The sequence below is a fragment of the Leuresthes tenuis genome, unplaced genomic scaffold (genome assembly GCF_036924035.1).
Source record: "Leuresthes tenuis unplaced genomic scaffold, fLeuTen1.0.hap1 SCAF_8, whole genome shotgun sequence".
NCBI lineage: Eukaryota > Metazoa > Chordata > Actinopteri > Atheriniformes > Atherinopsidae > Leuresthes > Leuresthes tenuis.
The window spans coordinates 615009-640501 of NW_027325362.1; the positions used below are offsets into that span (position 1 = coordinate 615009).

General features: G+C 54.6%; 4 protein-coding genes across 6 annotated transcripts in view; 2 read left to right on the forward strand and 2 right to left on the reverse strand.

Moving 5' to 3' along the window:
* ninl (ninein-like) overlaps nucleotides 1-17988 on the forward strand; it is a 40065-nt gene extending 22077 nt beyond the window's left edge. Inside the window, exons 15-30 of the mRNA XM_072390451.1 lie at nucleotides 2525-2590; nucleotides 2672-2796; nucleotides 2863-2943; nucleotides 3044-3174; nucleotides 4492-4629; nucleotides 4755-5726; nucleotides 6222-6326; nucleotides 9824-9893; nucleotides 11412-11696; nucleotides 11764-11877; nucleotides 14615-14752; nucleotides 14820-14879; nucleotides 15819-15932; nucleotides 16017-16118; nucleotides 16193-16306; nucleotides 16377-17988. Coding sequence (XP_072246552.1) covers nucleotides 2525-2590; nucleotides 2672-2796; nucleotides 2863-2943; nucleotides 3044-3174; nucleotides 4492-4629; nucleotides 4755-5726; nucleotides 6222-6326; nucleotides 9824-9893; nucleotides 11412-11696; nucleotides 11764-11877; nucleotides 14615-14752; nucleotides 14820-14879; nucleotides 15819-15932; nucleotides 16017-16118; nucleotides 16193-16306; nucleotides 16377-16568 — 2807 coding nt within the window. The 3' untranslated portion in view covers nucleotides 16569-17988. The remainder of the gene's footprint in view (nucleotides 1-2524; nucleotides 2591-2671; nucleotides 2797-2862; nucleotides 2944-3043; nucleotides 3175-4491; nucleotides 4630-4754; nucleotides 5727-6221; nucleotides 6327-9823; nucleotides 9894-11411; nucleotides 11697-11763; nucleotides 11878-14614; nucleotides 14753-14819; nucleotides 14880-15818; nucleotides 15933-16016; nucleotides 16119-16192; nucleotides 16307-16376) is intronic.
* aifm2 (AIF family member 2) overlaps nucleotides 1-25493 on the reverse strand; it is an 83960-nt gene that overhangs the window by 37187 nt on the left and 21280 nt on the right. The window lies entirely within an intron of this gene.
* On the reverse strand, nucleotides 18051-23059 carry gins1 (GINS complex subunit 1 (Psf1 homolog)). Its single transcript, XM_072390481.1, has 7 exons — nucleotides 22864-23059; nucleotides 22328-22392; nucleotides 21819-21917; nucleotides 21612-21702; nucleotides 21420-21536; nucleotides 21276-21350; nucleotides 18051-18160 (listed from the first exon to the last, which is right to left on the reverse strand). Exons 1-7 carry the CDS (start codon nucleotides 22936-22938, stop codon nucleotides 18092-18094), a joined length of 591 nt encoding a protein of 196 aa, XP_072246582.1. The 5' UTR covers nucleotides 22939-23059; the 3' UTR covers nucleotides 18051-18091.
* Nucleotides 23093-25493, forward strand: part of abhd12 (abhydrolase domain containing 12, lysophospholipase) — a 15082-nt gene continuing 12681 nt past the window's right edge. The window contains exons 1-2 of the mRNA XM_072390468.1: nucleotides 23093-23182; nucleotides 24758-24923. Of these exons, the coding sequence (XP_072246569.1) occupies nucleotides 24760-24923 (164 nt within the window). The 5' untranslated portion in view covers nucleotides 23093-23182; nucleotides 24758-24759. The remainder of the gene's footprint in view (nucleotides 23183-24757; nucleotides 24924-25493) is intronic.

The window sequence follows — 25493 nt, forward strand, 5'->3', positions numbered from 1 at the left end:
GGTTCTCTGCTGGGGACCCAAAGGTTCCCTGATGGGGACCCAAAGGTTCTCTGCTGGGGACCCAAAGGTTCTCTGCTGGGGACCCAAAGGTTCCTCTGCTGGGGACCCAAAGGTTCCTCTGCTGGGGACCCAAAGGTTCCTCTGCTGGGGACCCAAAGGTTCCTCTGCTGGGGACCCAAAGGTTCTCTGCTGGGGACCCAAAGGTTCCCTGATGGGGACCCAAAGGTTCTCTGCTGGGGACCCAAAGGTTCTCTGCTGGGGACCCAAAGGTTCCTCTGCTGGGGACCCAAAGGTTCCTCTGCTGGGGACCCAAAGGTTTCTCTGCTGGGGACCCAAAGGTTCTCTGCTGGGGACCCAAAGGTTCCTCTGCTGGGGACCCAAAGGTTCCTCTGCTGGGGACCCAAAGGTTCCTCTGCTGGGGACCCAAAGGTTCCTCTGCTGGGGACCCAAAGGTTCCTCTGCTGGGGACCCAAAGGTTCTCTGCTGGGGACCCAAAGGTTCTCTGCTGGGGACCCAAAGGTTCTCTGCTGGGGACCCAAAGGTTCTCTGCTGGGGACCCAAAGGTTCTCTGCTGGGGACCCAAAGGTTCCTCTGCTGGGGACCCAAAGGTTCCTCTGCTGGGGACCCAAAGGTTCCTCTGCTGGGGACCCAAAGGTTCTCTGCTGGGGACCCAAAGGTTCCCTGATGGGGACCCAAAGGTTCTCTGCTGGGGACCCAAAGGTTCTCTGCTGGGGACCCAAAGGTTCCTCTGCTGGGGACCCAAAGGTTCCTCTGCTGGGGACCCAAAGGTTTCTCTGCTGGGGACCCAAAGGTTCTCTGCTGGGGACCCAAAGGTTCCTCTGCTGGGGACCCAAAGGTTCCTCTGCTGGGGACCCAAAGGTTCCTCTGCTGGGGACCCAAAGGTTCCTCTGCTGGGGACCCAAAGGTTCCTCTGCTGGGGACCCAAAGGTTCTCTGCTGGGGACCCAAAGGTTCTCTGCTGGGGACCCAAAGGTTCTCTGCTGGGGACCCAAAGGTTCTCTGCTGGGGACCCAAAGGTTCTCTGCTGGGGACCCAAAGGTTCTCTGCTGGGGACCCAAAGGTTCTCTGCTGGGGACCCAAAGGTTCTCTGCTGGGGACCCAAAGGTTCCTCTGCTGGGGACCCAAAGGTTCCTCTGCTGGGGACCCAAAGGTTCTCTGCTGGGGACCCAAAGGTTCTCTGCTGGGGACCCAAAGGTTCCTCTGCTGGGGACCCAAAGGTTCCTCTGCTGGGGACCCAAAGGTTCCTCTGCTGGGGACCCAAAGGTTCTCTGCTGGGGACCCAAAGGTTCTCTGCTGGGGACCCAAAGGTTCCTCTGCTGGGGACCCAAAGGTTCTCTGCTGGGGACCCAAAGGTTCTCTGCTGGGGACCCAAAGGTTCCTCTGCTGGGGACCCAAAGGTTCTCTGCTGGGTCCATGCAGATCCAGGATCTCAGGTCCAAAGCAGCATCTCAGGTGGGCTCAGAGGTCGGTGGGACATGTGAGAGAGACTCAGAGTCTCTGAACGCCTTTAAGAACAACCTGTTTGGGCCAGAAGGACGACCCAGAACCATTTAAAGGATTCTTATTCCAAACTTTGATCAGCTGTAGTTCAATCAGAACCGACTTCAAAAAGCAGCTGAAGCGGTGGTCTGAGGCCGGCTGATGGGGAGGAACCAGCCGGGAAAGGTTCAATCAGAATAAAATGCTTCAGGGTTCAGAGACCCGGACAGAACCAGCTTCCCCGCTTACCTTCCTGACTGCGGTCCGATCTCGCAGCTGGATCACCTGCAGGAGGCGGTTCTGAACTGACGGTGCGTTCAGGTGCAGAGTGAACGATGCAGGAGGCGGTTCTGAACTCACGGTGCGTTCAGGTGCAGAGTGAACGATGCAGACATGTTTGTTCTTGTATGAAGATCCAGTAGAACCTCTCCAGAACATTTCAGGACTGCAGTACAGTTAGTCTGATGGTACCGGGAAGGCCCGTAGATGAGGGTCGGATGCTGAGCTCTGCTCTTGTTTTTAAGGTGTTGTTGGTTCTGGTTCTGCGAGCTGATTGGCTGCTGGCTCAGGTGCCCCTCCCACATACCTGTTGTCCAGCTCTGCTGTTCATGTTGGAACATTCTTTAAACAGAATAAGAGTTTCTGTGCAGTGACGGCTTTCTGCCAGAAGGTGGCGCCACTTCCTGTTTTAATCACATGTGAGGCTCCATGTTCAGAACCAGAAGCTGGACCGGGACTGATCCATGAGTTCTGGTTCTAATGAACCAGACTGAACCAGGAAGCAGCTGAAGAACAGGACAAACAGGTTGAGTCTGAAACTGGGAGACTTTCAGGTTGGATCTGTGCAGGCAGGTGAGGCCCCGCCCCCTGTGGCGTGGCTCTCCTTCATGTCTCTGAGAGTCCCTGCCGTGAGTTCACCTGTTAGAGGAGTTCACCTGTTAGAGGAGTTCACCTGTTAGAGGAGTTCACCTGTTAGAGGAGTTCACCTGTTAGAGGAGTTCACCTGTTTGTGTTTTTTGGCTCAGACTCGAACATGAAGCGCAGTTCGTCTGCTTCAGGAAGGAAGAAGCTGCAGCCGGACCAGAAAACAGGTGAGTTCTGGGTGGTGGAGCTCCACGGGTCTAAACGGGAACCATCTCACCTGAGCGGCTGTGATCCTGTCTGTCCTTCAGCTCTCAGCTCATTGGACGGCGCCCCCGGGCCCGCCGTCAGCATCCAGACGGAGCTGGCTCTGGAGCAGCTGAAGCAGAAGCACGAGCAGGAGCTGCAGCAGCTGAACATCCGGCTGGAGACGCAGGTAACAGACGGGAACACACGCCAGCAGCTTGGTGTTTACCTGGTTCTAACCCCTCCCCCTCCCCAGGTGAACTACTATGAGCGCAGCCTGGAGAAGATGAGGCAGAGCATGGAGGTGGAGCGGAAAGACATCAGCCAGGCCTTCAAGGTAGGAAGAAGCGTTTAAACACCTGCTGGAGGTGCTTCTCCGCTTCTCTCCGAATGAAAGAGCAATCGTGGCTTTAAATGTTTGTCGTCGTGTTGATCAGCTGGAGATCAGCGAGCTGGAGGAGCAGAAGTCTGAGGCGGAGCAGCAGGTGAAGCAGCTGAAGGAGGCGCTGGACAGACTGCAGACGCAGGTCCAACACGGAGGAGGGTGGAGCAACGAGCAGGAGCGAAGGTGAGCGCCACCTGCTGTCCGTTTCCCTGGAAACAGCTGCCGTTTCTCTGAGCTGCTGCTAATTATCTGACATCACACGTCGCGTGACCTCGGATTCTCACGTCGCGTGACCTCGGATTCTCACGTCGCGTGACCTCGGGTTCCGACGTCGCGTGACCTCGGATTCTCACGTCGCGTGACCTCGGGTTCCGACGTCGCGTGACCTCGGGTTCCGACGTCGCGTGACCTCGGGTTCCCACGTGGCGTGACCTCGGGTTCTCACGTGGCGTGACCTCGGGTTCCCACGTGGCGTGACCTCGGGTTCCCACGTGGCGTGACCTCGGGTTCCCACGTGGCGTGACCTCGGGTTCTCACGTGGCGTGACCTCGGGTTCTCACGTGGCGTGACCTCGGGTTCCCACGTGGCGTGACCTCGGGTTCCCACGTGGCGTGACCTCGGGTTCTCACGTGGCGTGACCTCGGGTTCCCACGTTGCGTGACCTCGGGTTCTCACGTGGCGTGACCTCGGGTTCCCACGTTGCGTGACCTCGGGTTCCCACGTGGCGTGACCTCGGGTTCTCACGTGGCGTGACCTCGGGTTCCCACGTGGCGTGACCTCGGGTTCTCACGTGGCGTGACCTCGGGTTCCCACGTTGCGTGACCTCGGGTTCCCACGTCGCGTGACCTCGGGTTCTCACGTCGCGTGACCTCGGGTTCTCACGTGGCGTGACCTCGGGTTCCCACGTCGCGTGACCTCGGGTTCCCACGTCGCGTGACCTCGGGTTCCCACGTGGCGTGACCTCGGGTTCTCACGTGGCGTGACCTCGGGTTCTCACGTGGCGTGACCTCGGGTTCCCACGTGGCGTGACCTCGGGTTCTCACGTGGCGTGACCTCGGGTTCTCACGTGGCGTGACCTCGGGTTCCCACGTGGCGTGACCTCGGGTTCCCACGTGGCGTGACCTCGGGTTCTCACGTCGCGTGACCTCGGGTTCTCACGTGGCGTGACCTCGGGTTCCCACGTCGCGTGACCTCGGGTTCTCACGTGGCGTGACCTCGGGTTCCGACGTCGCGGGACATGATCAGCATCATAACGGTGTTTCAGTGTTCTGTGAACTTTGACCTGATAGGTTGTTTTTATCTGACGCACCTGTTCACTTCCTGTTTCACACCAACGGTTCCAGCTGCCGGTACCGGCTACCTGAGTACTGTCCTTTATAACCCATCCTCTGATGACGTCACAGAGCTCTGAAGTCACCTGGTCTGAGGTCGGCGCTTTCCATGTGATGCGTCGTGTTCAAGGCCCTCTGACTGCAGGATTTCTCTGTTTTTGACTCCCAGGATGCATCGGGAGCGGGCCGAGCTCGAGCAGAACTTCGCCAGAGAGATCGGTAACCTGGTCCAGAGACTGAGCGCTGAGAAGGAGCAGCTGGAGGCGGAGCTGAAGCTGAGGATGGACCAGGAAGTGATGGCTGTCAGGTGGGTGGTGACATCACGGCTGAGTTTTATTTGTTGTTTCACCGGGTCACACAGAACATTAAGAAGTTCTGGTTTCACCTGGAGAGTCCGACAGCTGCTGAATGAACGCTGTGTGCTGTGAGCAGGGAGGAGTCGGCGCTGCGCCTTACCGACGCTCGGCCCTGTCTCCTCCAGCCGGTGCCGGGTTCACAGGAGCCCAGCCAATCAGAGGCCGGGTTGGAGGCGGATCCGAAAGCGTCTCTGGGGCGGTGCTGTGAGCTGCAGGCCCAGCTGGAGGTTCTGAACAGGCGCCTGGCATCACAGAAGAGCTCTGCGGAGGAGCAGCTCCTGGTTCAGGTGACCCAGCTGAGGGCGGAGCAGGAGAACCTTCTTCAGGACCGGGAGGCCGTGGCCCAGAACTGCCGCCGTCTGTCCGGCGCCGTCGCCCAGCAGCGGGCGCAGCTCGGTGCCAGAGAGCAGGCCGTCGCCTCCCTGAGGACGGAGCTGGAGAACCTGCAGGAGGCGCTGAGGAGCAGAACAGAGTCCGCCTCCAGACTCACGGCCGAACTGGACTCCTTGAAGATGGACCGGGCCCGGCTGATCCAGGACCTGAAGGACCAGGCCATGGCTGTGGACGACCTGCAGCTGGAGCTGGATGCCGTCTCAGAGGAGGTGGAGAGTCTGCGGGAGGCTCTGAAGGTGGAGCAGAACCGGGCCTCGCAGCTCCTGGCCGAGCAGAGGGAGGAGGTCCGGCGGCTGAGCCAGGAGAACGGCGCCTACGCCCGGCTCGCCGACCAGCTCTCCACCCAGATAGTGGAGATGGAGGAGGAGATCTCCACCCTCAGGGAGCACCTGAGGGGCCTCAGCTCCCAGCTCAACGGCACCGCTGACCTGGTTCTGGAGCTCAGGACGCAGCTCAACTCCAAAAGCAGCGAGCTGGACCGGGTCAGGGAGCAGGCGGCCCAGCTGCAGCGGGCCCTGCAGGACTCCCAGAACCAGCTGAGGGCCACAGAGCAGGACCTGGACCGGGAGAAGAGGAGGATGGCGCAGCAGCTGATGGAGCTGGAGAGGCTGGTTCTGGATCTGGAGGACGTGATGGAGGCGGCCGGGCCGCACAGGTTTGTGGAGCATGAGACGGACTCGGAACCAGAACCTGGTCCGAACCATGACTAACCTCCATCTGCTCATTAGACTAACGCGGAATGAATCCCCCACAATGCACTGCTGCCCCTCTAACCCAATGACAGACGTCTGAATGCATGACCCGGTAACCTCGGACCAAACGGTTCTGATTAGTTCTTCTTTCGATGATGATGGAGATGAAGGTGTCTGTGAGCTTCAGGCGGACCGGTTCTGGTCATGTTGTGGGAGGAGCTTCAGACTGCTGAATGGAACTGGACCGGTGAGCTGGTACCAGGACCGGTTCAGGTGATGCCGTGGCAGACTGAAGGTCCTACAGATGTTTCTGAGTCTCGGAACCGGTCGGACGTCTGAAGTGAAGCAGAGTTCCTTCGTCTTCCTGATCGGATCATTAGATTCATTCTGTGATCTTCCCCGACCACCAGGTTCTGCTCAGGTTTAGTTTCTGACCCGTGTTGATTTGTGGGCTACAGGACTCGGCTGGAGGAGGTCCGATTGGAGAACGGCGCTCTGCAGGAGAGACTGAGCGTCCTGCAGCAGGAGGTCCAGAACCTGGAGGACGATGTGGCCAAGAAGAGGTGAGTTCTGCTGAGGGTTCTGCTGGGAAACCCAGAACCTGAGGGTTCAGCTGAGGGAAACCCAGAACCTGAGGGTTCTGCTGAGGGAAACCCAGAACCTGAGGGTTCAGCTCAGGGGAAACCCAGAACCTGAGGGTTCTGCTGAGGGGAAACCCAGAACCTGAGGGTTCAGCTGAGGGGAAACCCAGAACCTGAGGGTTCTGCTGAGGGAAACCCAGAACCTGAGGGTTCAGCTGAGGGGAAACCCAGAACCTGAGCTGAGGGGAAACCCAGAACCTGAGGGTTCAGCTCAGGGGAAACCCAGAACCTGAGGGTTCTGCTGAGGGGAAACCCAGAACCTGAGGGTTCTGCTGAGGGGAAACCCAGAACCTGAGCTGAGGGGAAACCCAGAACCTGAGGGTTCAGCTCAGGGGAAACCCAGAACCTGAGGGTTCTGCTGAGGGAAACCCAGAACCTGAGGGTTCAGCTGAGGGGAAACCCAGAACCTGAGCTGAGGGGAAACCCAGAACCTGAGGGTTCAGCTCAGGGGAAACCCAGAACCTGAGGGTTCTGCTGAGGGGAAACCCAGAACCTGAGGGTTCTGCTGAGGATCTCCATAACCCGGCCCACAGCTCTGAGGTAAGCGGCCCTTTTATGACCCGGTTCTTGGGGATGGAACCAGAACTTTGGTGGTCAGGTGACTTTATCAGTACCTGCAGGTGGAATTATTTTACAGCCACAAGACGTGTTGGAAAAATGATGAAAAGGTTGAACAATAAAGTTCTGAACAATAAAGTTCTGGTTCCACAGATCAGGAAATACGGAGCACTGAAAGGGTCAAAAATAGATAAGATAAATATTTTCATTTGATGATAAATGCAACTTTGAACTTTCTGCTTAAATTTTTTTATTTTGGTTTCACCACATTTATTTAATTTATAGATGTATTTACTGCTTATTTATTATTTTATTATGAAAATGAGAAAGAAAGAAATGAAAAATATTACAGTTAAAATAACATAAAATTCAGTTTAAAGGGGAACTCACCGAGAACAGTTTATTTACTGGGACCCCTTCATCCACACGCCCCCCTGCAGCACAGCTTATTCACTCCGTGCTCTGTGACAGTCGGCTAACTTCACACAGAGTTTGCTGCTGATAGTTTTGTGCAACATGGCAGGATATTTATCAGATTTTGAATAAGATGGACGTTCTTACCGGAGTGAATAAACTGTGCTGCAGGGGGGCGTGTGGATGAAGTGGTCCCAGTAGAGTGCCTGTGTAGAAATCCCTCCGTTAGCTCTCCTATAGCTGCAAGTAGCCACATAACAGAGCTATGAGCTAACAGCAGCTATGAGCTAACAGCAGCTATGAGCTAACAGAGCTATGAGCTAACAGCAGCTATGAGCTAACAGCAGCTTTGAGCTAACAGCAGCTATGAGCTAACAGAGCTATGAGCTAACAGCAGCTATGAGCTAACAGCAGCTATGAGCTAACAGAGCTATGAGCTAACAGCAGCTATGAGCTAACAGCAGCTATGAGCTAACAGAGCTATGAGCTAACAGCAGCTTTGAGCTAACAGAGCTATGAGCTAACAGCAGCTTTGAGCTAACAGCAGCTTTGAGCTAACAGAGCTATGAGCTAACAGCAGCTATGAGCTAACAGAGCTATGAGCTAACAGCAGCTATGAGCTAACAGCAGCTATGAGCTAACAGAGCTATGAGCTAACAGCAGCTATGAGCTAACAGAGCTATGAGCTAACAGCAGCTTTGAGCTAACAGAGCTATGAGCTAACAGCAGCTTTGAGCTAACAGCAGCTATGAGCTAACAGAGCTATGAGCTAACAGCAGCTATGAGCTAACAGCAGCTATGAGCTAACAGCAGCTATGAGCTAACAGCAGCTATGAGCTAACAGAGCTATGAGCTAACAGCAGCTATGAGCTAACAGCAGCTATGAGCTAACAGAGCTATGAGCTAACAGAGCTATGAGCTAACAGCAGCTTTGAGCTAACAGAGCTATGAGCTAACAGCAGCTTTGAGCTAACAGCAGCTATGAGCTAACAGAGCTATGAGCTAACAGCAGCTATGAGCTAACAGCAGCTATGAGCTAACAGCAGCTATGAGCTAACAGCAGCTATGAGCTAACAGCAGCTATGAGCTAACAGAGCTATGAGCTAACAGCAGCTATGAGCTAACAGCAGCTTTGAGCTAACAGCAGCTATGAGCTAACAGAGCTATGAGCTAACAGAGCTATGAGCTAACAGCAGCTATGAGCTAACAGAGCTATGAGCTAACAGCAGCTATGAGCTAACAGCAGCTATGAGCTAACAGCAGCTATGAGCTAACAGAGCTATGAGCTAACAGAGCTATGAGCTAACAGCAGCTATGAGCTAACAGAGCTATGAGCTAACAGCAGCTATGAGCTAACAGAGCTATGAGCTAACAGCAGCTATGAGCTAACAGAGCTATGAGCTAACAGCAGCTATGAGCTAACAGCAGCTATGAGCTAACAGAGCTATGAGCTAACAGCAGCTATGAGCTAACAGCAGCTATGAGCTAACAGAGCTATGAGCTAACAGCAGCTATGAGCTAACAGCAGCTATGAGCTAACAGCAGCTATGAGCTAACAGAGCTATGAGCTAACAGAGCTATGAGCTAACAGCAGCTTTGAGCTAACAGAGCTATGAGCTAACAGCAGCTTTGAGCTAACAGCAGCTATGAGCTAACAGAGCTATGAGCTAACAGCAGCTATGAGCTAACAGCAGCTATGAGCTAACAGCAGCTATGAGCTAACAGAGCTATGAGCTAACAGAGCTATGAGCTAACAGCAGCTATGAGCTAATAGCAGCTTTGAGCTAACAGCAGCTATGAGCTAACAGAGCTATGAGCTAACAGAGCTATGAGCTAACAGCAGCTATGAGCTAACAGAGCTATGAGCTAACAGCAGCTATGAGCTAACAGCAGCTATGAGCTAACAGAGCTATGAGCTAACAGCAGCTATGAGCTAACAGAGCTATGAGCTAACAGAGCTATGAGCTAACAGAGCTATGAGCTAACAGCAGCTATGAGCTAACAGAGCTATGAGCTAACAGAGCTATGAGCTAACAGAGCTATAGCACACGTTCATTCATTCATTCTTCTTAAAGTATTGGTGAAATAAAGACAGATAATGCCTTATTTAGAGGCTGCATCCTCTAAGCCCCGTTCACTCCGTTATATGGATCTCCAGTTATCTAAATATCTTCTGAAGGACGCCGACTTTCACCAAACTGTTCTCAGTGAGCAGATGAACGTATTTCATGCCAGAAATAAGGTTTAAAAACACCAGAGTTCCCCTTTAAGTTACAGCAGAAAGTTTGATTTCTTTTATTAACAGAGTCACATTCATCATCATTTAATATGATTGATATGTGGCTTCCAGCATCATTTTACCAGACACTTGTTCTGTTATTGATCAGAGGTTCTTATTGGTGGAGGTTGATCATGTGATCGGTCTGAGCAGTCACATGACTTTACAGGAGGAGGCTGGAGGAGGTGGAGAAGGACCACGAGAGGAGCAGAGAGGAGGAGGAGCGGCTGCAGGAGGAGGTGAAACACCTGAGCTTTAAAATCTGATTTAACTCACCCCCCCGAGACCCCTCAGACCCCCCTGAGATGCCTCGGGCCCCTCAGACGCCTTAGGTCCTCAGGCCCATCAGACGCCTCAGGCCCCTCAGACCCCTTTGGCTTTCAGGCCCCTCAGACCCCTTAGGTCCCTTTGGTCCTCAGGCCCATCGGACGCCTCAGGCCCCTTAGGTCCTCAGACCCATCAGGCCCCTTAGGTCCTCAGACCCCTCAGGCCCCTTAGGCCTTCAGACCCTTAGGTCCTCAGGCCCCTTAGGCCTTCAGACCCATCAGGCCCTCAGGCCCCTTAGGCCTTCAGACTCATCAGGCCCCTTAGGTCCTCAGGCCCCTTTGGCCCTCAGGCCCCTCAGACCCTCAGGCCCCTCAGACCCCTTTGGCCCTCAGACCCCTCAGACCCCTTTGGCCCTCAGACCCCTCAGACCCCTTAGGTCCTCAGGCCCCTTAGGCCTTCAGACCCATCAGGCCCTCAGGCCCCTCAGACCCCTTAGGTCCTCAGACCCCTCAGGCCCCTTAGGCCTTCAGACCCATCAGGCCCTCAGGCCCCTTAGGCCTTCAGACTCATCAGACCCCTTAGGTCCTCAGGCCCCTTTGGCCCTCAGGCCCCTCAGACCCTTAGGTCCTCAGGCCCCTTAGGCCTTCAGACCCATCAGGCCCTCAGGCCCCTTAGGCCTTCAGACTCATCAGACCCCTTAGGTCCTCAGGCCCCTCAGGTCCTCAGACCCCTTTGGCCCTCAGGCCCCTCAGACCCTTAGGTCCTCAGGCCCCTTTGGCCCTCAGGCCCCTCAGACCCTTAGGTCCTCAGGCCCCTCAGGTCCTCAGACCCCTTTGGCCCTCAGGCCCCTCAGACCCTTAGGTCCTCAGGCCCCTTTGGCCCTCAGGCCCCTCAGACCCTTAGGTCCTCAGGCCCCTCAGGTCCTCAGACCCCTTTGGCCCTCAGGCCCCTCAGACCCTTAGGTCCTCAGGCCCCTTTGGCCCTCAGGCCCCTCAGACCCTTAGGTCCTCAGGCCCCTCAGGTCCTCAGACCCCTTTGGCCCTCAGGCCCCTCAGACTCTTAGGTCCTCAGGCCCCTCAGACCCCTCAGGCCCCTCAGACCCTTAGGTCCTCAGGCCCCTTTGGCCCTCAGGCCCCTCAGACCCTTAGGTCCTCAGGCCCCTTTGGCCCTCAGGCCCCTCAGACCCTTAGGTCCTCAGGCCCCTCAGGTCCTCAGACCCCTTTGGCCCTCAGGCCCCTCAGACTCTTAGGTCCTCAGGCCCCTCAGACCCCTCAGGCCCCTCAGACTCTTAGGTCCTCAGGCCCCTCAGACCCCTCAGGCCCCTCAGACTCTTAGGTCCTCATGCCCCTCAGACTCTTAGGTCCTCAGGCCCCTCAGGTCCTCAGACCCCTTTGGCCCTCAGGCCCCTCAGACTCTTAGGTCCTCAGGCCCCTCAGGCCCCTCAGACCCCTCAGGCCCCTCAGGCCCCTCACCCTCCTCTTTCTCTGCAGAACTCCAGGTACCGTCAGGAGGTTCTGGATCTGAGCAGCAGGAACCTGCAGCTGAGCGGTGACAACAGCGAGCTGAGTGCGCGTCTCCGTGGAGAGCAGGAGGCGGTCCGGATGCTGCGGGACCGCCTGGCGATGGTTTCCAAGGAGCAGGAGGAGGAGCAGGCCGTGGTGCGGCGGCTGCAGGACGCCGTGACGCAGCACGAGCGGGAGAAGCTGCAGCAGCAGGCGGCGTGGAAACAGGAGAAACAGCTGCTGGAGGCGGAGCTCCGCCCTGCCAAGGAGAAGGTAAACGCAACGATCTCCGATGAGCCGCTCGTCTCGTTTCTGGTGACTCACGATATGTGTTCCTCAGCTGGGCCGCCAGTCGCAGCTGGAGGCGGAGCTTAGCAGCATCAGCCTGAAGCTGCAGTGGATGGAGGAGGACAAGGAGCGGCTTCGGCGAGACGCCGAGGAACGGAACCACAAGGTGATGTGACATCAGCATAAACCGTCCAATAAGGTCATCAGGTTTAAACCCAGAACCTGTTGGGCTCTTACACGCCAAACCAGCGCCAAACCGGCGCCGAGAACCGGCGGCGACAGCAGAAAATATGCTGAGTCTCCTCATGTGAGCAGTGCCGGGGAAAAAAACTGCACCTGAATGCACCGCAAGCGATTCAGGAAGGTGAAGAAGTGGATGGTTCTGTTCAGGGATGGTTCTGTTCGGGGATGGTTCTGTTCGGGGATGGTTCTGTTCGTGGATGGTTCTGTTCAGGGATGGTTCTGTTCGGGGATGGTTCTGTTCGGGGATGGTTCTGTTCAGGGATGGTTCTGTTCAGGGATGGTTCTGTTCAGGGATGGTTCTGTTCGGGGATGGTTCTGTTCGTGGATGGTTCTGTTCGGGGATGGTTCTGTTCGTGGATGGTTCTGTTCAGGGATGGTTCTGTTCGGGGATGGTTCTGTTCGGGGATGGTTCTGTTCAGGGATGGTTCTGTTCAGGGATGGTTCTGTTCAGGGATGGTTCTGTTCGGGGATGGTTCTGTTCGTGGATGGTTCTGTTCGGGGATGGTTCTGTTCGTGGATGGTTCTGTTCGTGGATGGTTCTGTTCGTGGATGGTTCTGTTCAGGGATGGTTCTGTTCGGGGATGGTTCTGTTCGTGGATGGTTCTGTTCGGGGATGGTTCTGTTCGGGGATGGTTCTGTTCGGGGATGGTTCTGTTTGTGGATGGTTCTGTTCGGGGATGGTTCTGTTCGGGGATGGTTCTGTTCAGGGATGGTTCTGTTCGGGGATGGTTCTGTTCGGGGATGGTTCTGTTCGGGGATGGTTCTGTTCGGGGATGGTTCTGTTCGGGGATGGTTCTGTTCGTGGATGGCTCTGTTCGGGGATGGTTCTGTTTGTGGATGGTTCTGTTCGGGGATGGTTCTGTTCGTGGATGGTTCTGTTCGTGGATGGTTCTGTTCGGGGATGGTTCTGTTCGGGGATGGTTCTGTTCGGGGATGGTTCTGTTCGTGGATGGTTCTGTTCGGGGATGGTTTTGTTCGGGATGGTTTTGTTCGGGATGGTTCTGTTCGGGGATGGTTCTGTTCGGGGATGGTTCTGTTCGTGGATGGTTCTGTTCGTGGATGGTTCTGTTCGGGGATGGTTCTGTTCGGGGATGGTTCTGTTCGGGGATGGTTCTGTTCATGTTTGCCTTTAATAACAGTAACTCATTGGGTCCAGGTAAGAAACATTAAAACAACTAGAAATAAGCTGCTCTGACGCCAGTTTGAAACCCACACAGGTCAGAACCTGCCGCAGGTCCGAATGAACCGGTCCCATCACACCTGGTCTGTAGTTCAGGAGGGAACCGGTCGGATCAGAACCTGCCGCAGGTCCAAATGAACCGGTCCCATCACACCTGGTCTGTAGTTCAGGAGGGAACCGGTCGGATCAGAACCTGCCGCAGGTCCAAATGAACCGGTCCCATCACACCTGGTCTGTAGTTCAGGAGGGAACCGGTCGGATCAGAACCTGCCGCAGGTCCGAATGAACCGGTCCCATCACACCTGGTCTGTAGTTCAGGAGGGAACCGGTCGGATCAGAACCTGCCGCAGGTCCAAATGAACCGGTCCCATCACACCTGGTCTGTAGTTCAGGAGGGAACCGGTCGGATCAGAACCTGCCGCAGGTCCAAATGAACCGGTCCCATCACACCTGGTCTGTAGTTCAGGAGGGAACCGGTCGGATCAGAACCTGCCGCAGGTCCGAATGAACCGGTCCCATCACACCTGGTCTGTAGTTCAGGAGGGAACCGGTCGGATCAGAACCTGCCGCAGGTCCGAATGAACCGGTCCCATCACACCTGGTCTGTAGTTCAGGAGGGAACCGGTCGGATCAGAACCTGCCGCAGGTCCAAATGAACCGGTCCCATCACACCTGGTCTGTAGTTCAGGAGGGAACCGGTCGGATCAGAACCTGCCGTAGGTCCAAATGAACCGGTTCGGTTCCATCACACCTGGTCTGTAGTTCAGGAGGGAACCGGTCGGATCAGAACCTGCCGCAGGTCCAAATGAACCGGTCCCATCACACCTGGTCTGTAGTTCAGGAGGGAACCGGTCGGATCAGAACCTGCCGCAGGTCCAAATGAACCGGTCCCATCACACCTGGTCTGTAGTTCAGGAGGGAACCGGTCGGATCAGAACCTGCCGTAGGTCCAAATGAACCGGTCCCATCACACCTGGTCTGTAGTTCAGGAGGGAACCGGTCGGATCAGAACCTGCCGCAGGTCCAAATGAACCGGTCCCATCACACCTGGTCTGTAGTTCAGGAGGGAACCGGTCGGATCAGAACCTGCCGCAGGTCCAAATGAACCGGTCCCATCACACCTGGTCTGTAGTTCAGGAGGGAACCGGTCGGATCAGAACCTGCCGCTGGTCCAAATGAACCGGTCCCATCACACCTGGTCTGTAGTTCAGGAGGGAACCGGTCGGATCAGAACCTGCCGCAGGTCCGAATGAACCGGTCCCATTACACCTGGTCTGTAGTTCAGGAGGGAACCGGTCGGATCAGAACCTGCCGCAGGTCCAAATGAACCGGTCCCATCACACCTGGTCTGTAGTTCAGGAGGGAACCGGTCGGATCAGAACCTGCCGCAGGTCCAAATGAACCGGTCCCATCACACCTGGTCTGTAGTTCAGGAGGGAACCGGTCGGATCAGAACCTGCTGACGCTGTTTCTCCATCAGGTGCAGCAGCAGCTGAGCTCTGTGGAGGCGGAGGCGGAGCTGCTTCGCTCTGAGCTCCACGCCGTCACTCAGGAGAAGCTCGGCCACGCCCAGGAAGTGGCGGCGCTGCAGAGGAAGCTGCAGGAAGCGCGGAGCAAGGTGAGGTCACCTGTTATCACCTGAACCAGGTGCGGTCGGGTCCGGTCTGACGTCTGCTGCTTTACAGGTGGAGGAGCAAGAGGAGACCCAGAGTCTGAGAGTCCGGAACCAGGAGCTCCAGCAGCAGGTACCACGGCAACCTGGGGGGGAGGGGCTTCTGTTCACCTCAGAGTACCACAGGGACCTGGGGGGGCGGGGCTTCTGTTCACCTCAGAGTACCACAGGGACCTGAGGGGGCGGGGCTTCTGTTCACCTCAGAGTACCACAGGGACCTGAGGGGGCGGGGCTTCTGTTCACCTCAGAGTACCACAGGGACCTGGGGGGGAGGGGCTTCTGTTCACCTCAGAGTACCACGGCAACCTGGGGGGGAGGGGCTTCTGTTCACCTCAGAGTACCACAGGGACCTGGGGGGGAGGGGCTTCTGTTCACCTCAGAGTACCACGGCGACCTGGGGGGGCGGGGCTTCTGTTCACCTCAGAGTACCACAGGGACCTGGGGGGGCGGGGCTTCTGTTCACCTCAGAGTACCACAGGGACCTGGGGGGGCGGGGCTTCTGTTCACCTCAGAGTACCACAGGGACCTGGGGGGGCGGGGCTTCTGTTCACCTCAGAGTACCACGGCGACCTGGGGGGGAGGGGCTTCTGTTCACCTCAGAGTACCACAGGGACCTGGGGGGGAGGGGCTTCTGTTCACCTCAGAGTACCACAGGGACCTGGGGGGGCGGGGCTTCTGTTCACCTCAGAGTACCACGGCGACCTGGGGGGGAGGGGCTTCTGTTCACCTCAGAGTACCACAGGGACCTGGGGGGGAGGGGCTTCTGTTCACCTCAGAGTACCACAGGGACCTGGGGGGGCGGGGCTTCTGTTCACCTCAGAGTACCACGGCGACCTGGGGGGGAGGGGCTTCTGTTCACCTCAGAGTACCACAGGGACCTGGGGGGGAGGGGCTTCTGTTCACCTCAGAGTACCACGGCGACCTGGGGGGGCGGGGATTCTGTTCACCTCAGCGACCTGGGGGGGCGGGGCTTCTGTTCACCTCAGAGCTGATTGGTGCGTCTCTGTGTCAGCTGTCTGAGCTGCAGGTCCAGGATCTGCAGGTCCACAAGCTGACCCAGGAGCAGCAGAACCTGAGGACCAGACTGAAGGAGCTGGAGGCGACCCGGACGCAGGCTCAGGACCAGGTCAGGTTCTGGTTCGGTTCTGAGACCCAAAGGGAGGACTGCAGAAACAGCTGTTAAATCAGTGACTTCCTGTTTGCTCTGCAGGCGGTGCGGGCGGACGCCGCCCTCAGCGTGATGCAGGCGGGCAGCAGGAAGGAGGCGGAGCTTCTGCAGGAGCGGCTGGAGGAGGCGCTGAAGCTTCAGAAGGTCAGAGGCTGATCAGCCGACCCGCCCGCTGTTCTGAGCACTTCCTGTCTGACCTGTGTCTGTGGTGTGTTCAGGGGAAGTACGAGAAGGCGGCGGCCACCATGCAGCAGAGGGTGGACAACCTGGAGGTCCAGCTGAAGGGGCTCCGCCTGGTTCTGCAGGAGAAGGTCCAGCAGCTCAAGCAGCAGGTGAGTCTCCTCTCCGCCGTCCCCGTACCCCGGCGGCGCCCTGAGGCCTGACGTGTGGTGTCGCCCGCAGCTGGCAAAGAGCAGCAAGACGAGCGCTCTGCTGAAGGATCTCTACGTGGAGAACTCGCAGCTGATGAAGGCGCTGCAGGTCACCGAGCGGCGCCAGAAGCACGCCGAGAAGAAGAACGCGACCTTGGAGGACAAGGTCGGGGCTCTCAACAAGCTGCTGCGCGAGATCGTCCCCGCAGCGCTCGCCACGTGACCACGCCCCCGAGCTGCGGCCGGCCGGGACGCCAACGATCAGCTGATCCGTGACTGATCAGCTGATCGGTGATTGATCAGCTGATCGGTGACTGATGGCGGTCGCTTTTCACCCAGACTGTCAGTTTTTATCCTTTTATGTGAATCAGATGAAAAACGCAGCTTTCTGGTACCAGAACCCTCTGGTACCAGAACCTTGTGGTACCAGAACCTTGTGGTACCAGAACCTTCTGGTACCAGAACCTTCTGGAGCTGCATTTAACCAGCGGTTCCTTCAGAGGAACAATCACTTATTTTCAAATGAATCCTCTGATCAGTAATCAATCATTTCGGTCGTCTCCATGGATCAATGATCAGTTTGACAGGTCAGAATCAATCGATTGATCGATTCGTCTCAAGCAGGTCTGAAACTGATCATCTAAGTATTTGTGTTCTGTAAACCCAGAGGAAGAGGCCGTCGGTTCATCAGAACTTTCTGATCAGCGATTGATCGCTGCGGTGACAATCTGAGTTAGCTTAGCTTAGCACAAACACTGGGAGCGGATGGAAAGTGTTAGCACCTTAGAGAAAATCCAAAAAGCACCAAAGTGAATGAAATAGTTTCAGCTGCTGCTCAGTGTGCACGTTGTCCCGTTGTATTGATCTTACATTACCAGCGCTCAGGACTTCCAGGAGACCCTGAAGGCGTCGTCACAAATGATTTCTGATCATCTGGACTCCAGAACTTTAAATGTGTCGAATGTTTCTGTGAATGTTGCCAAACTTTCCACCAAACTCCATGTAAATTATGATGGATTTAATGCAGCAGCAGTTTGTGGGCGTGGCCTCCTCACCTGTGCGGTCAGCAGGTGTTCAATTCTGTGTCATGTGATCGTTTCCATGTTCCTCCGTTCCTGTGAGGAGTTTGTTTTCTCCTCAGAGTGAGACCTCCTGTTCCTCCTGTTCCTCCTGCTCAGGTGTTTCAGGTGAGTTTAACCTCTCAGGACCAGGAGCAGCGACGCTGTTACTAAAGATCTGCAGGTGCACGGGTTAGCGACCCGCTTTTTATCTGACCAAAGATTCTGGTTCCGGTTGGGAAAAGTTCTGAAATGACTGACAGAAGGTGAAAGTCCTCCAACATGTTCTGACCCGTGTGGTTCTGATCAAAGATGTGTTCTACATGTTATGTTTCTTCTCTTTTATTAATAGTTTGTATGGAACCAGAACCGCTCCGTTTGAAATGTTCTCTGTGTACGGAACCAGAACCGCTCCGTTTGAAATGTTCTCTGTGTACGGAACCAGAACCGCTCCGTTTGAAATGTTCTCTGTGTACGGAACCAGAACCGCTCCGTTTGAAGGTTCAAACATTGTTGACAGAAAGACACAAAGTGTAAATAAACAAGTTTATTTCTAAACAAATGACATCATGGTTGTTGGGTTGTTCAGGTACGTGCGCACGCCTGCAGGTACGTGTGCACGGCTGCAGGTACGTGTGCACGGCTGCAGGTACGTGCGCACGCCTGCAGGTACGTGTGCACGGCTGCATCACGACAGCACGTGCTCCAGGACGCCCTGACGAATCAGCTGCTCGCATTTCCACCGCGGCAGGAAGTGCTGCGGACAGAGAGAGAGACGACTTCCTGTGACGCTGCTGAACGACACAGATTAGTTTCCAAAGTTTGCTGCTTCAGTTCTGCAGAAAGTTCACGGGTCGGACTGCTGAGGGAAGCCATCGGTTCTGGAAACATCCTGAGACCGTTCAGGTGGGTGGGGGGTTACTTCTCAAGCTCTAAGTGTATCAGTCAGTCGGGAACGACTGATAGAACCCCTGATGGAACGACTGGCGGAACCTCTGATAGAACCCCTGATGGAACATCTGGTGGAACGACTGACAGAACATCTGGTGGAACCCCTGACGGAACAACTGATAGAACCCCCGATGGAACGACTGACAGAACATCTGGTGGAACGACTGACGGAACAACTGATGGAACCTCTGACGGAACGACTGACGGAACAACTGATAGAACCCCTGATGGAACGACTGGTGGAACGACTGATAGAACCCCTGACGGAACGACTGGTGGAACGACTGATAGAACCCCTGATGGAACGACTGGTGGAACGACTGATAGAACCCCTGACGGAACGACTGACCGAACAACTGATAGAACCCCTGACGGAACGACTGGTGGAACGACTGACGGAACGACTGACGGAACATCTGGCGGAACGACTGACCGAACAACTGATAGAACCCCTGATGGAACGACTGATGGAACGACTGACGGAACAACTGATAGAACCTCTGACGGAACGACTGACGGAACAACTGATAGAACCCCTGATGGAACGACTGACGGAACATCTGGCGGAACGACTGACCGAACAACTGATAGAAACCCTGATGGAACGACTGATGGAACGACTGATGGAACCCCTGATGGAACGACTGACGGAACGACTGACGGAACGACTGACGGAACAACTGATAGAACCCCTGACGGAACGACTGGTGGAACGACTGATAGAACCCCTGACGGAACGACTGGTGGAACGACTGATAGAACCCCTGATGGAACGACTGGTGGAACGACTGATAGAACCCCTGACGGAACGACTGGTGGAACGACTGATAGAACCCCTGATGGAACGACTGATGGAACCCCTGACGGAACGACTGACGGAACGACTGATGGAACGACTGACGGAACGACTGATGGAACGACTGACGGAACGACTGACGGAACGACTGACGGAACGACTGACGGAACGACTGACGGAACTACTGATAGAACCCCTGACGGAACGACTGGTGGAACGACTGATAGAACCCCTGACGGAACGACTGGTGGAACGACTGATAGAACCCCTGATGGAACGACTGATGGAACCCCTGACGGAACGACTGACGGAACGACTGACGGAACGACTGACGGAACGACTGACGGAACAACTGATAGAACCCCTGACGGAACGACTGGTGGAACGACTGATAGAACCCCTGATGGAACGACTGGTGGAACGACTGATAGAACCCCTGACGGAACGACTGATAGAACCCCTGATGGAACGACTGACGGAACGACTGACGGAACGACTGACGGAACGACTGACGGAACGACTGGTGGAACGACTGATAGAACCCCTGATGGAACGACTGATAGAACCCCTGACGGAACGACTGGTGGAACGACTGATAGAACCCCTGACGGAACGACTGGTGGAACGACTGATAGAACCCCTGACGGAACGACTGGTGGAACGACTGACGGAACATCTGGCGGAACGACTGACCGAACAACTGATAGAACCCCTGACGGAACAACTGATAGAACCCCTGATGGAACGACTGACGGAACATCTGGCGGAACGACTGACCGAACGACTGATAGAACCCCTGATGGAACGACTGGTGGAACGACTGATAGAACCCCTGACGGAACGACTGGTGGAACGACTGATAGAACCCCTGATGGAACGACTGACCGAACAACTGATAGAACCTCTGACGGAACGACTGGTGGAACGACTGACGGAACAACTGATAGAACCCCTGACGGAACGACTGGTGGAACGACTGATAGAACCCCTGACGGAACGACTGGTGGAACGACTGATAGAACCCCTGATGGAACGACTGGTGGAACGACTGATAGAACCCCTGACGGAACGACTGGTGGAACGACTGATAGAACCCCTGATGGAACGACTGATGGAACCCCTGACGGAACGACTGACGGAACGACTGATGGAACGACTGACGGAACGACTGATGGAACGACTGACGGAACGACTGACGGAACGACTGACGGAACGACTGACGGAACGACTGACGGAACGACTGACGGAACTACTGATAGAACCCCTGACGGAACGACTGGTGGAACGACTGATAGAACCCCTGACGGAACGACTGGTGGAACGACTGATAGAACCCCTGATGGAACGACTGATGGAACCCCTGACGGAACGACTGACGGAACGACTGACGGAACGACTGACGGAACGACTGACGGAACAACTGATAGAACCCCTGACGGAACGACTGGTGGAACGACTGATAGAACCCCTGATGGAACGACTGGTGGAACGACTGATAGAACCCCTGACGGAACGACTGATAGAACCCCTGATGGAACGACTGACGGAACGACTGACGGAACGACTGACGGAACGACTGACGGAACGACTGACGGAACGACTGGTGGAACGACTGATAGAACCCCTGATGGAACGACTGATAGAACCCCTGACGGAACGACTGGTGGAACGACTGATAGAACCCCTGACGGAACGACTGGTGGAACGACTGATAGAACCCCTGACGGAACGACTGGTGGAACGACTGACGGAACATCTGGCGGAACGACTGACCGAACAACTGATAGAACCCCTGACGGAACAACTGATAGAACCCCTGATGGAACGACTGACGGAACATCTGGCGGAACGACTGACCGAACGACTGATAGAACCCCTGATGGAACGACTGGTGGAACGACTGATAGAACCCCTGACGGAACGACTGGTGGAACGACTGATAGAACCCCTGATGGAACGACTGACCGAACAACTGATAGAACCTCTGACGGAACGACTGGTGGAACGACTGACGGAACAACTGACGGAACGACTGACGGAACATCTGGTGGAACACCTGGAAACACTGAAGCAGCAAACTTTGGGTCTGGGCTGGAATGAACCGGCAGGTGCTTCCTGTTCTCACCTGGCTGTTCTTCTTCAGCAGGATCACCGTCCCGTCGTCTATTTCAAACTCGCCGTGGTCCTTCAGGCACCTCACCTGGAATCACACGCAGGGTGATGACATCAGCAGCGTGAGGTCAGAGGTCACACAGGGGCCGGGACTCACCTGGATGTAGAGGCTCTTGGGGGGCTTGATGTCCTGCGTGATGTCCAGCCCCTCGCCCCCCCCGAGGGAGCGCATGAAGGAGGCCAGAGACTTCTTATACTGACCGAACCACTGCACCTGAAGCACACAGGTGACTCAGACAGGTGCACAGACAGGTTCCTAATGTGAAACAGGAAGTGATGTCACACCCACCTCCTCAGCACACATGTGGAAGCGAACGTTGGCGGGCAGCACGCTGCCGTACTCCCAGCGCAGCGCTCGGATCCTCAGGAGCCGGTCGTACCTGAAACGCACAGACAAGGGTCAACGGGGGGGGGGGGGGGGGGGGTCAGGTGTGTCTGACTGCAGGTGTGTGTGGGGTCAGGTGACTTTAGGTCACAGGACAGCAGGTGTGTTTACAGGTAGGCGGTGACGCAGCGTTGGTTCCTCAGCAGGCAGCAGTGACGCAGTTTGATGGAGGGGATGAGCTCAGCTCGACCGCCGCCCTTCGCCTCGTTCCTGAAACAGAAGCAGTCAGCTGGTTCAGTCCTGATCAGCTGACGATCAGCTGTGGGGAGGATTGATCAGTTTCAGGTATTGATGGTCAGATTTAACTCTGATCGGTTTCTGATCTGAAACCAATCGGCACAGAGTTCAATACTGAAACTGATCATTATGATCAGAACTAATCTAATTTTTATTTATCAGCAGTCAGACCTGAGATAAAACTACAGTTTATAATATGTGTAAATAAAGGTGATTGATTTCAAACGGATCGATCAGATCGTGTTTGTCTGATTTCATATGAAGCAGATTTGACTTGAAATTAAATATTAACTTCATCTGAACTCCAGGTCCAACTTAAACCTTTAAAAACATCAAATCTGCACCGAAAACAACCTGAAAACTGTGCGCGTGCCGGGACTCACACGTCAGCCTGGTTCTGTTCATACAGGGCCTCCATCTCCTGCAGAACCTGCCGCAGCCCGTCCTCCTGGAACAATTCAAGAGTTAAGAAAGATTCTGGATTCAGTTGCTTTCAACGCGACCTGAGCCGGAACCATCAGCAGCTGGATCCACAGAAAAGGTTCCGGCTGCGGTATGTTCGCGTGTTCAGGTGGAGCAACACAGCTCGCCGGATTAAACATGTGCCGAATTTCAAAGAAGCTGAATTACAAAAGAAAAAACTTGACATTTTTGGTGACAATAGAATTCTGCTGAAAATAAACAGAATGTTAAAATGTATTATTTTATATGGAGACAGATTATCAAACCGTGATTTCTACAAGAAATATAAAGGTTTGACGTGTTAACCCTGAGCCGAAGGGTAGGTTAAACCATTGTTTAATTAAAAAATGTCAGTAGATTTTTCTACGACAGGTCTTTTTATTTTGAGCAGCAAACTAATCTTTAAACGACAGATTTTTGCGCTAAAGCCGCTGCTGAACTTCCCCGGATTACTCACGTTAAACGCGGGCAGCTGTCCGTCGCTCATCCGGTGCAGCTCTCTGATCAGCTCGGTGGCTTTCTCACAGAACATCCCGAAGCCGCCCAACACGAACTACCCGAACTCAGAAGCGAAACTTTACCGAGTTCTGCACCGTGAAAACGTCCAACTGACCGCACTGGAAGAAGCGGCACATTCGCGGCAAAAATCGTGTTGTCGTCACGTGACTCGGTGACGTAACGCACCGGAAGCCGCTTCGGGACAAACGCGGAACCGCTTCGCTGCTTCAGCTGAGGAGTGAGGATGTGACGCCGCTTTATTCGCGCCACGCTGAAAGGTGAACGTCTGTATTTTGTTTGTGTTTATTGTTTATTGTTTGTGTTGTGTTGATGTTTCCGGTTCACTGATGCAGGGTTGCGGTCAACGCGACGGGACTTCCGGTTAGCTGTTGGTCAGCTGACAACAGGAAACTCCACACCGACACGAGCCGGACTCACGAAGTCTGCGCGCGCCCGTTTATGAGTTGGTGTTTATTTTGTTAGTTTGTTTGCGTATTCAAACGTTTTACTGCGGAGTTGGTCGCTGATGCTACATTCAGGTTCAACGGGAAATACGAACTTCCAGCCGGCTTCTCTGCTGGTTTGACACGAGCCTGAAAAGAGTTTCCCAGCAGCTGGTTCTGATGTTGGACCACAGACGCAATGATTCCTGCACTTAGAGTGCTGTAGAAGTCTCAGAGTACTTGTATTAAAATACTAAATATTTGAAGTACCTTATTAACAGTTCAGTGTTTCTTATTATGAGGGTTGGGGCCCTCCAGGTTTTCAGGTGTTGAAGAAATAAAACTGAACTCATTCACCAGTGTCTGAGCTGCAGTGCCAGTCGGACTCATCTAACTGGACCAGCGTCCTGGTCCCAGTACACCTGCAGAGGATCAGAACCGTCTGAGACTGTGGACCCTGCAGACATCCTGCTGGTCCTGGTCCAGTTCAGCTGAGTTCTCTGCTCAGACGCTGTCTTTGAGCTACTTTAACGGTGATTCTGTGGTTATAAACTCAGGACTTTATTAGAGCAGAGCGACAGTCTTTAGGTGAGCCTTAATGGGCTGATTTTCAGGCCCAGTTTCTGATAAAATAATCACTTAATACTGTTTTTACTAAAAGATGCAGAAAGATGGAAGTTTGGAGCCTGAACAGAGCAGCTGAGTGTTTCCATGCAGGAGGGATTCAGACCCAACTGGATCATTGGGGGGTGCTGGTTCGGTTTAAGAAGCTGGATTTCAGTCAGACTGACGTGTTTAAAAGTTCTGAATCTTTGAACTAATAAAACAAATCCTAATCTGAGAAGCAAATCAGGTCAGATTTGAGTTCTGAAAGTGTTTTCACATCCAGCTCATCGGCTTCTGATTAAATCACTCAGTAAAAAATGTAGTTTAAATGATCGATAAAGTGACACAAGAACTAAAAAAAAAATCCAAATACCATTAAGTTTATTTATGTTTTATTGATCAAATACTTATGTGTCTGATTTGGTTTATTTGTTTGTAAACAGAACTGATGCTGAGAGAAGATCCGCTCTTTTAAAGTTCAACGTGTCTTTTAACGCCTCCGAAATCGGTTTTGTTTTGGTGGTCGTTGCTCCGACGCTCCCCACGGGTCATGAATGCAGCACAGTGTGACCACGTGGTTGCTTTGGTGCGCTGTAATTGGCTGCGGCTGCCTCCGTTTCAGATCAGCTGCTCTCTGCGGCTCTCAGTAAAGGCACAGCGGGGACTCGGCTCCCGTCCTCACCGGCTCTCCGCGCTCCGCCGCCCCGCAGGCTCTCGGCCTCCTCCCCCGCTGACAGGCCCGCGCTGACGGCTCGTGTTTCAGTCGCCTTCCCCCGGTTAACATCTCCCGTTTGACGTTTCCAGTGATGCGGAAGCGGAATAACTCGCTGACTGCGGAGCTGGACACAACCGGCACTCTGCTGGACAGCGACCCGGATCTGAAGCAGCGTCCCGGCAGGGAACCATTGGGGCCCGCAGCCGGCTGCGTACCGGCTCCAGAGCAGCGGAACATGGGGAAACCGTTCAGGAGGTAAGACCCGAACCGGGACAGGTGTTCTGGTCTGTTTCTGCAGGGAGGGACTGAAGGACAAACAGAAACCAGAATGATCTATTACTGCGAAGTTGGATGATTTCAAACAGCCTGAAAAACTATTTAAGATTTCATTCAAACTGTTTGAACGTTTCTCAGGTGTTTGAACGTTTCTCAGGTGTTTGAACGTTTCTCAGGTGTTTGGTTTGAACGTTTCTCAGGTGTTTGGACGTTTCTCAGGTGTTTGAACGTTTCTCAGGTGTTTGAACGTTTCTCAGGTGTTTGAACGTTTCTCAGGTGTTTGGACGTTTCTCAGGTGTTTGAACGTTTCTCAGGTGTTTGAACGTTTCTCAGGTGTTTGGTTTGAACGTTTCTCAGGTGTTTGGACGTTTCTCAGGTGTTTGGACGTTTCTCAGGTCTTTGAACGTTTCTCAGGTGTTTGAACGTTTCTCAGGTGTTTGAACGTTTCTCAGGTGTTTGAACGTTTCTCAGGTGTTTGGTTTGAACGTTTCTCAGGTGTTTGAACGTTTCTCAGGTGTTTGAACGTTTCTCAGGTCTTTGAACGTTTCT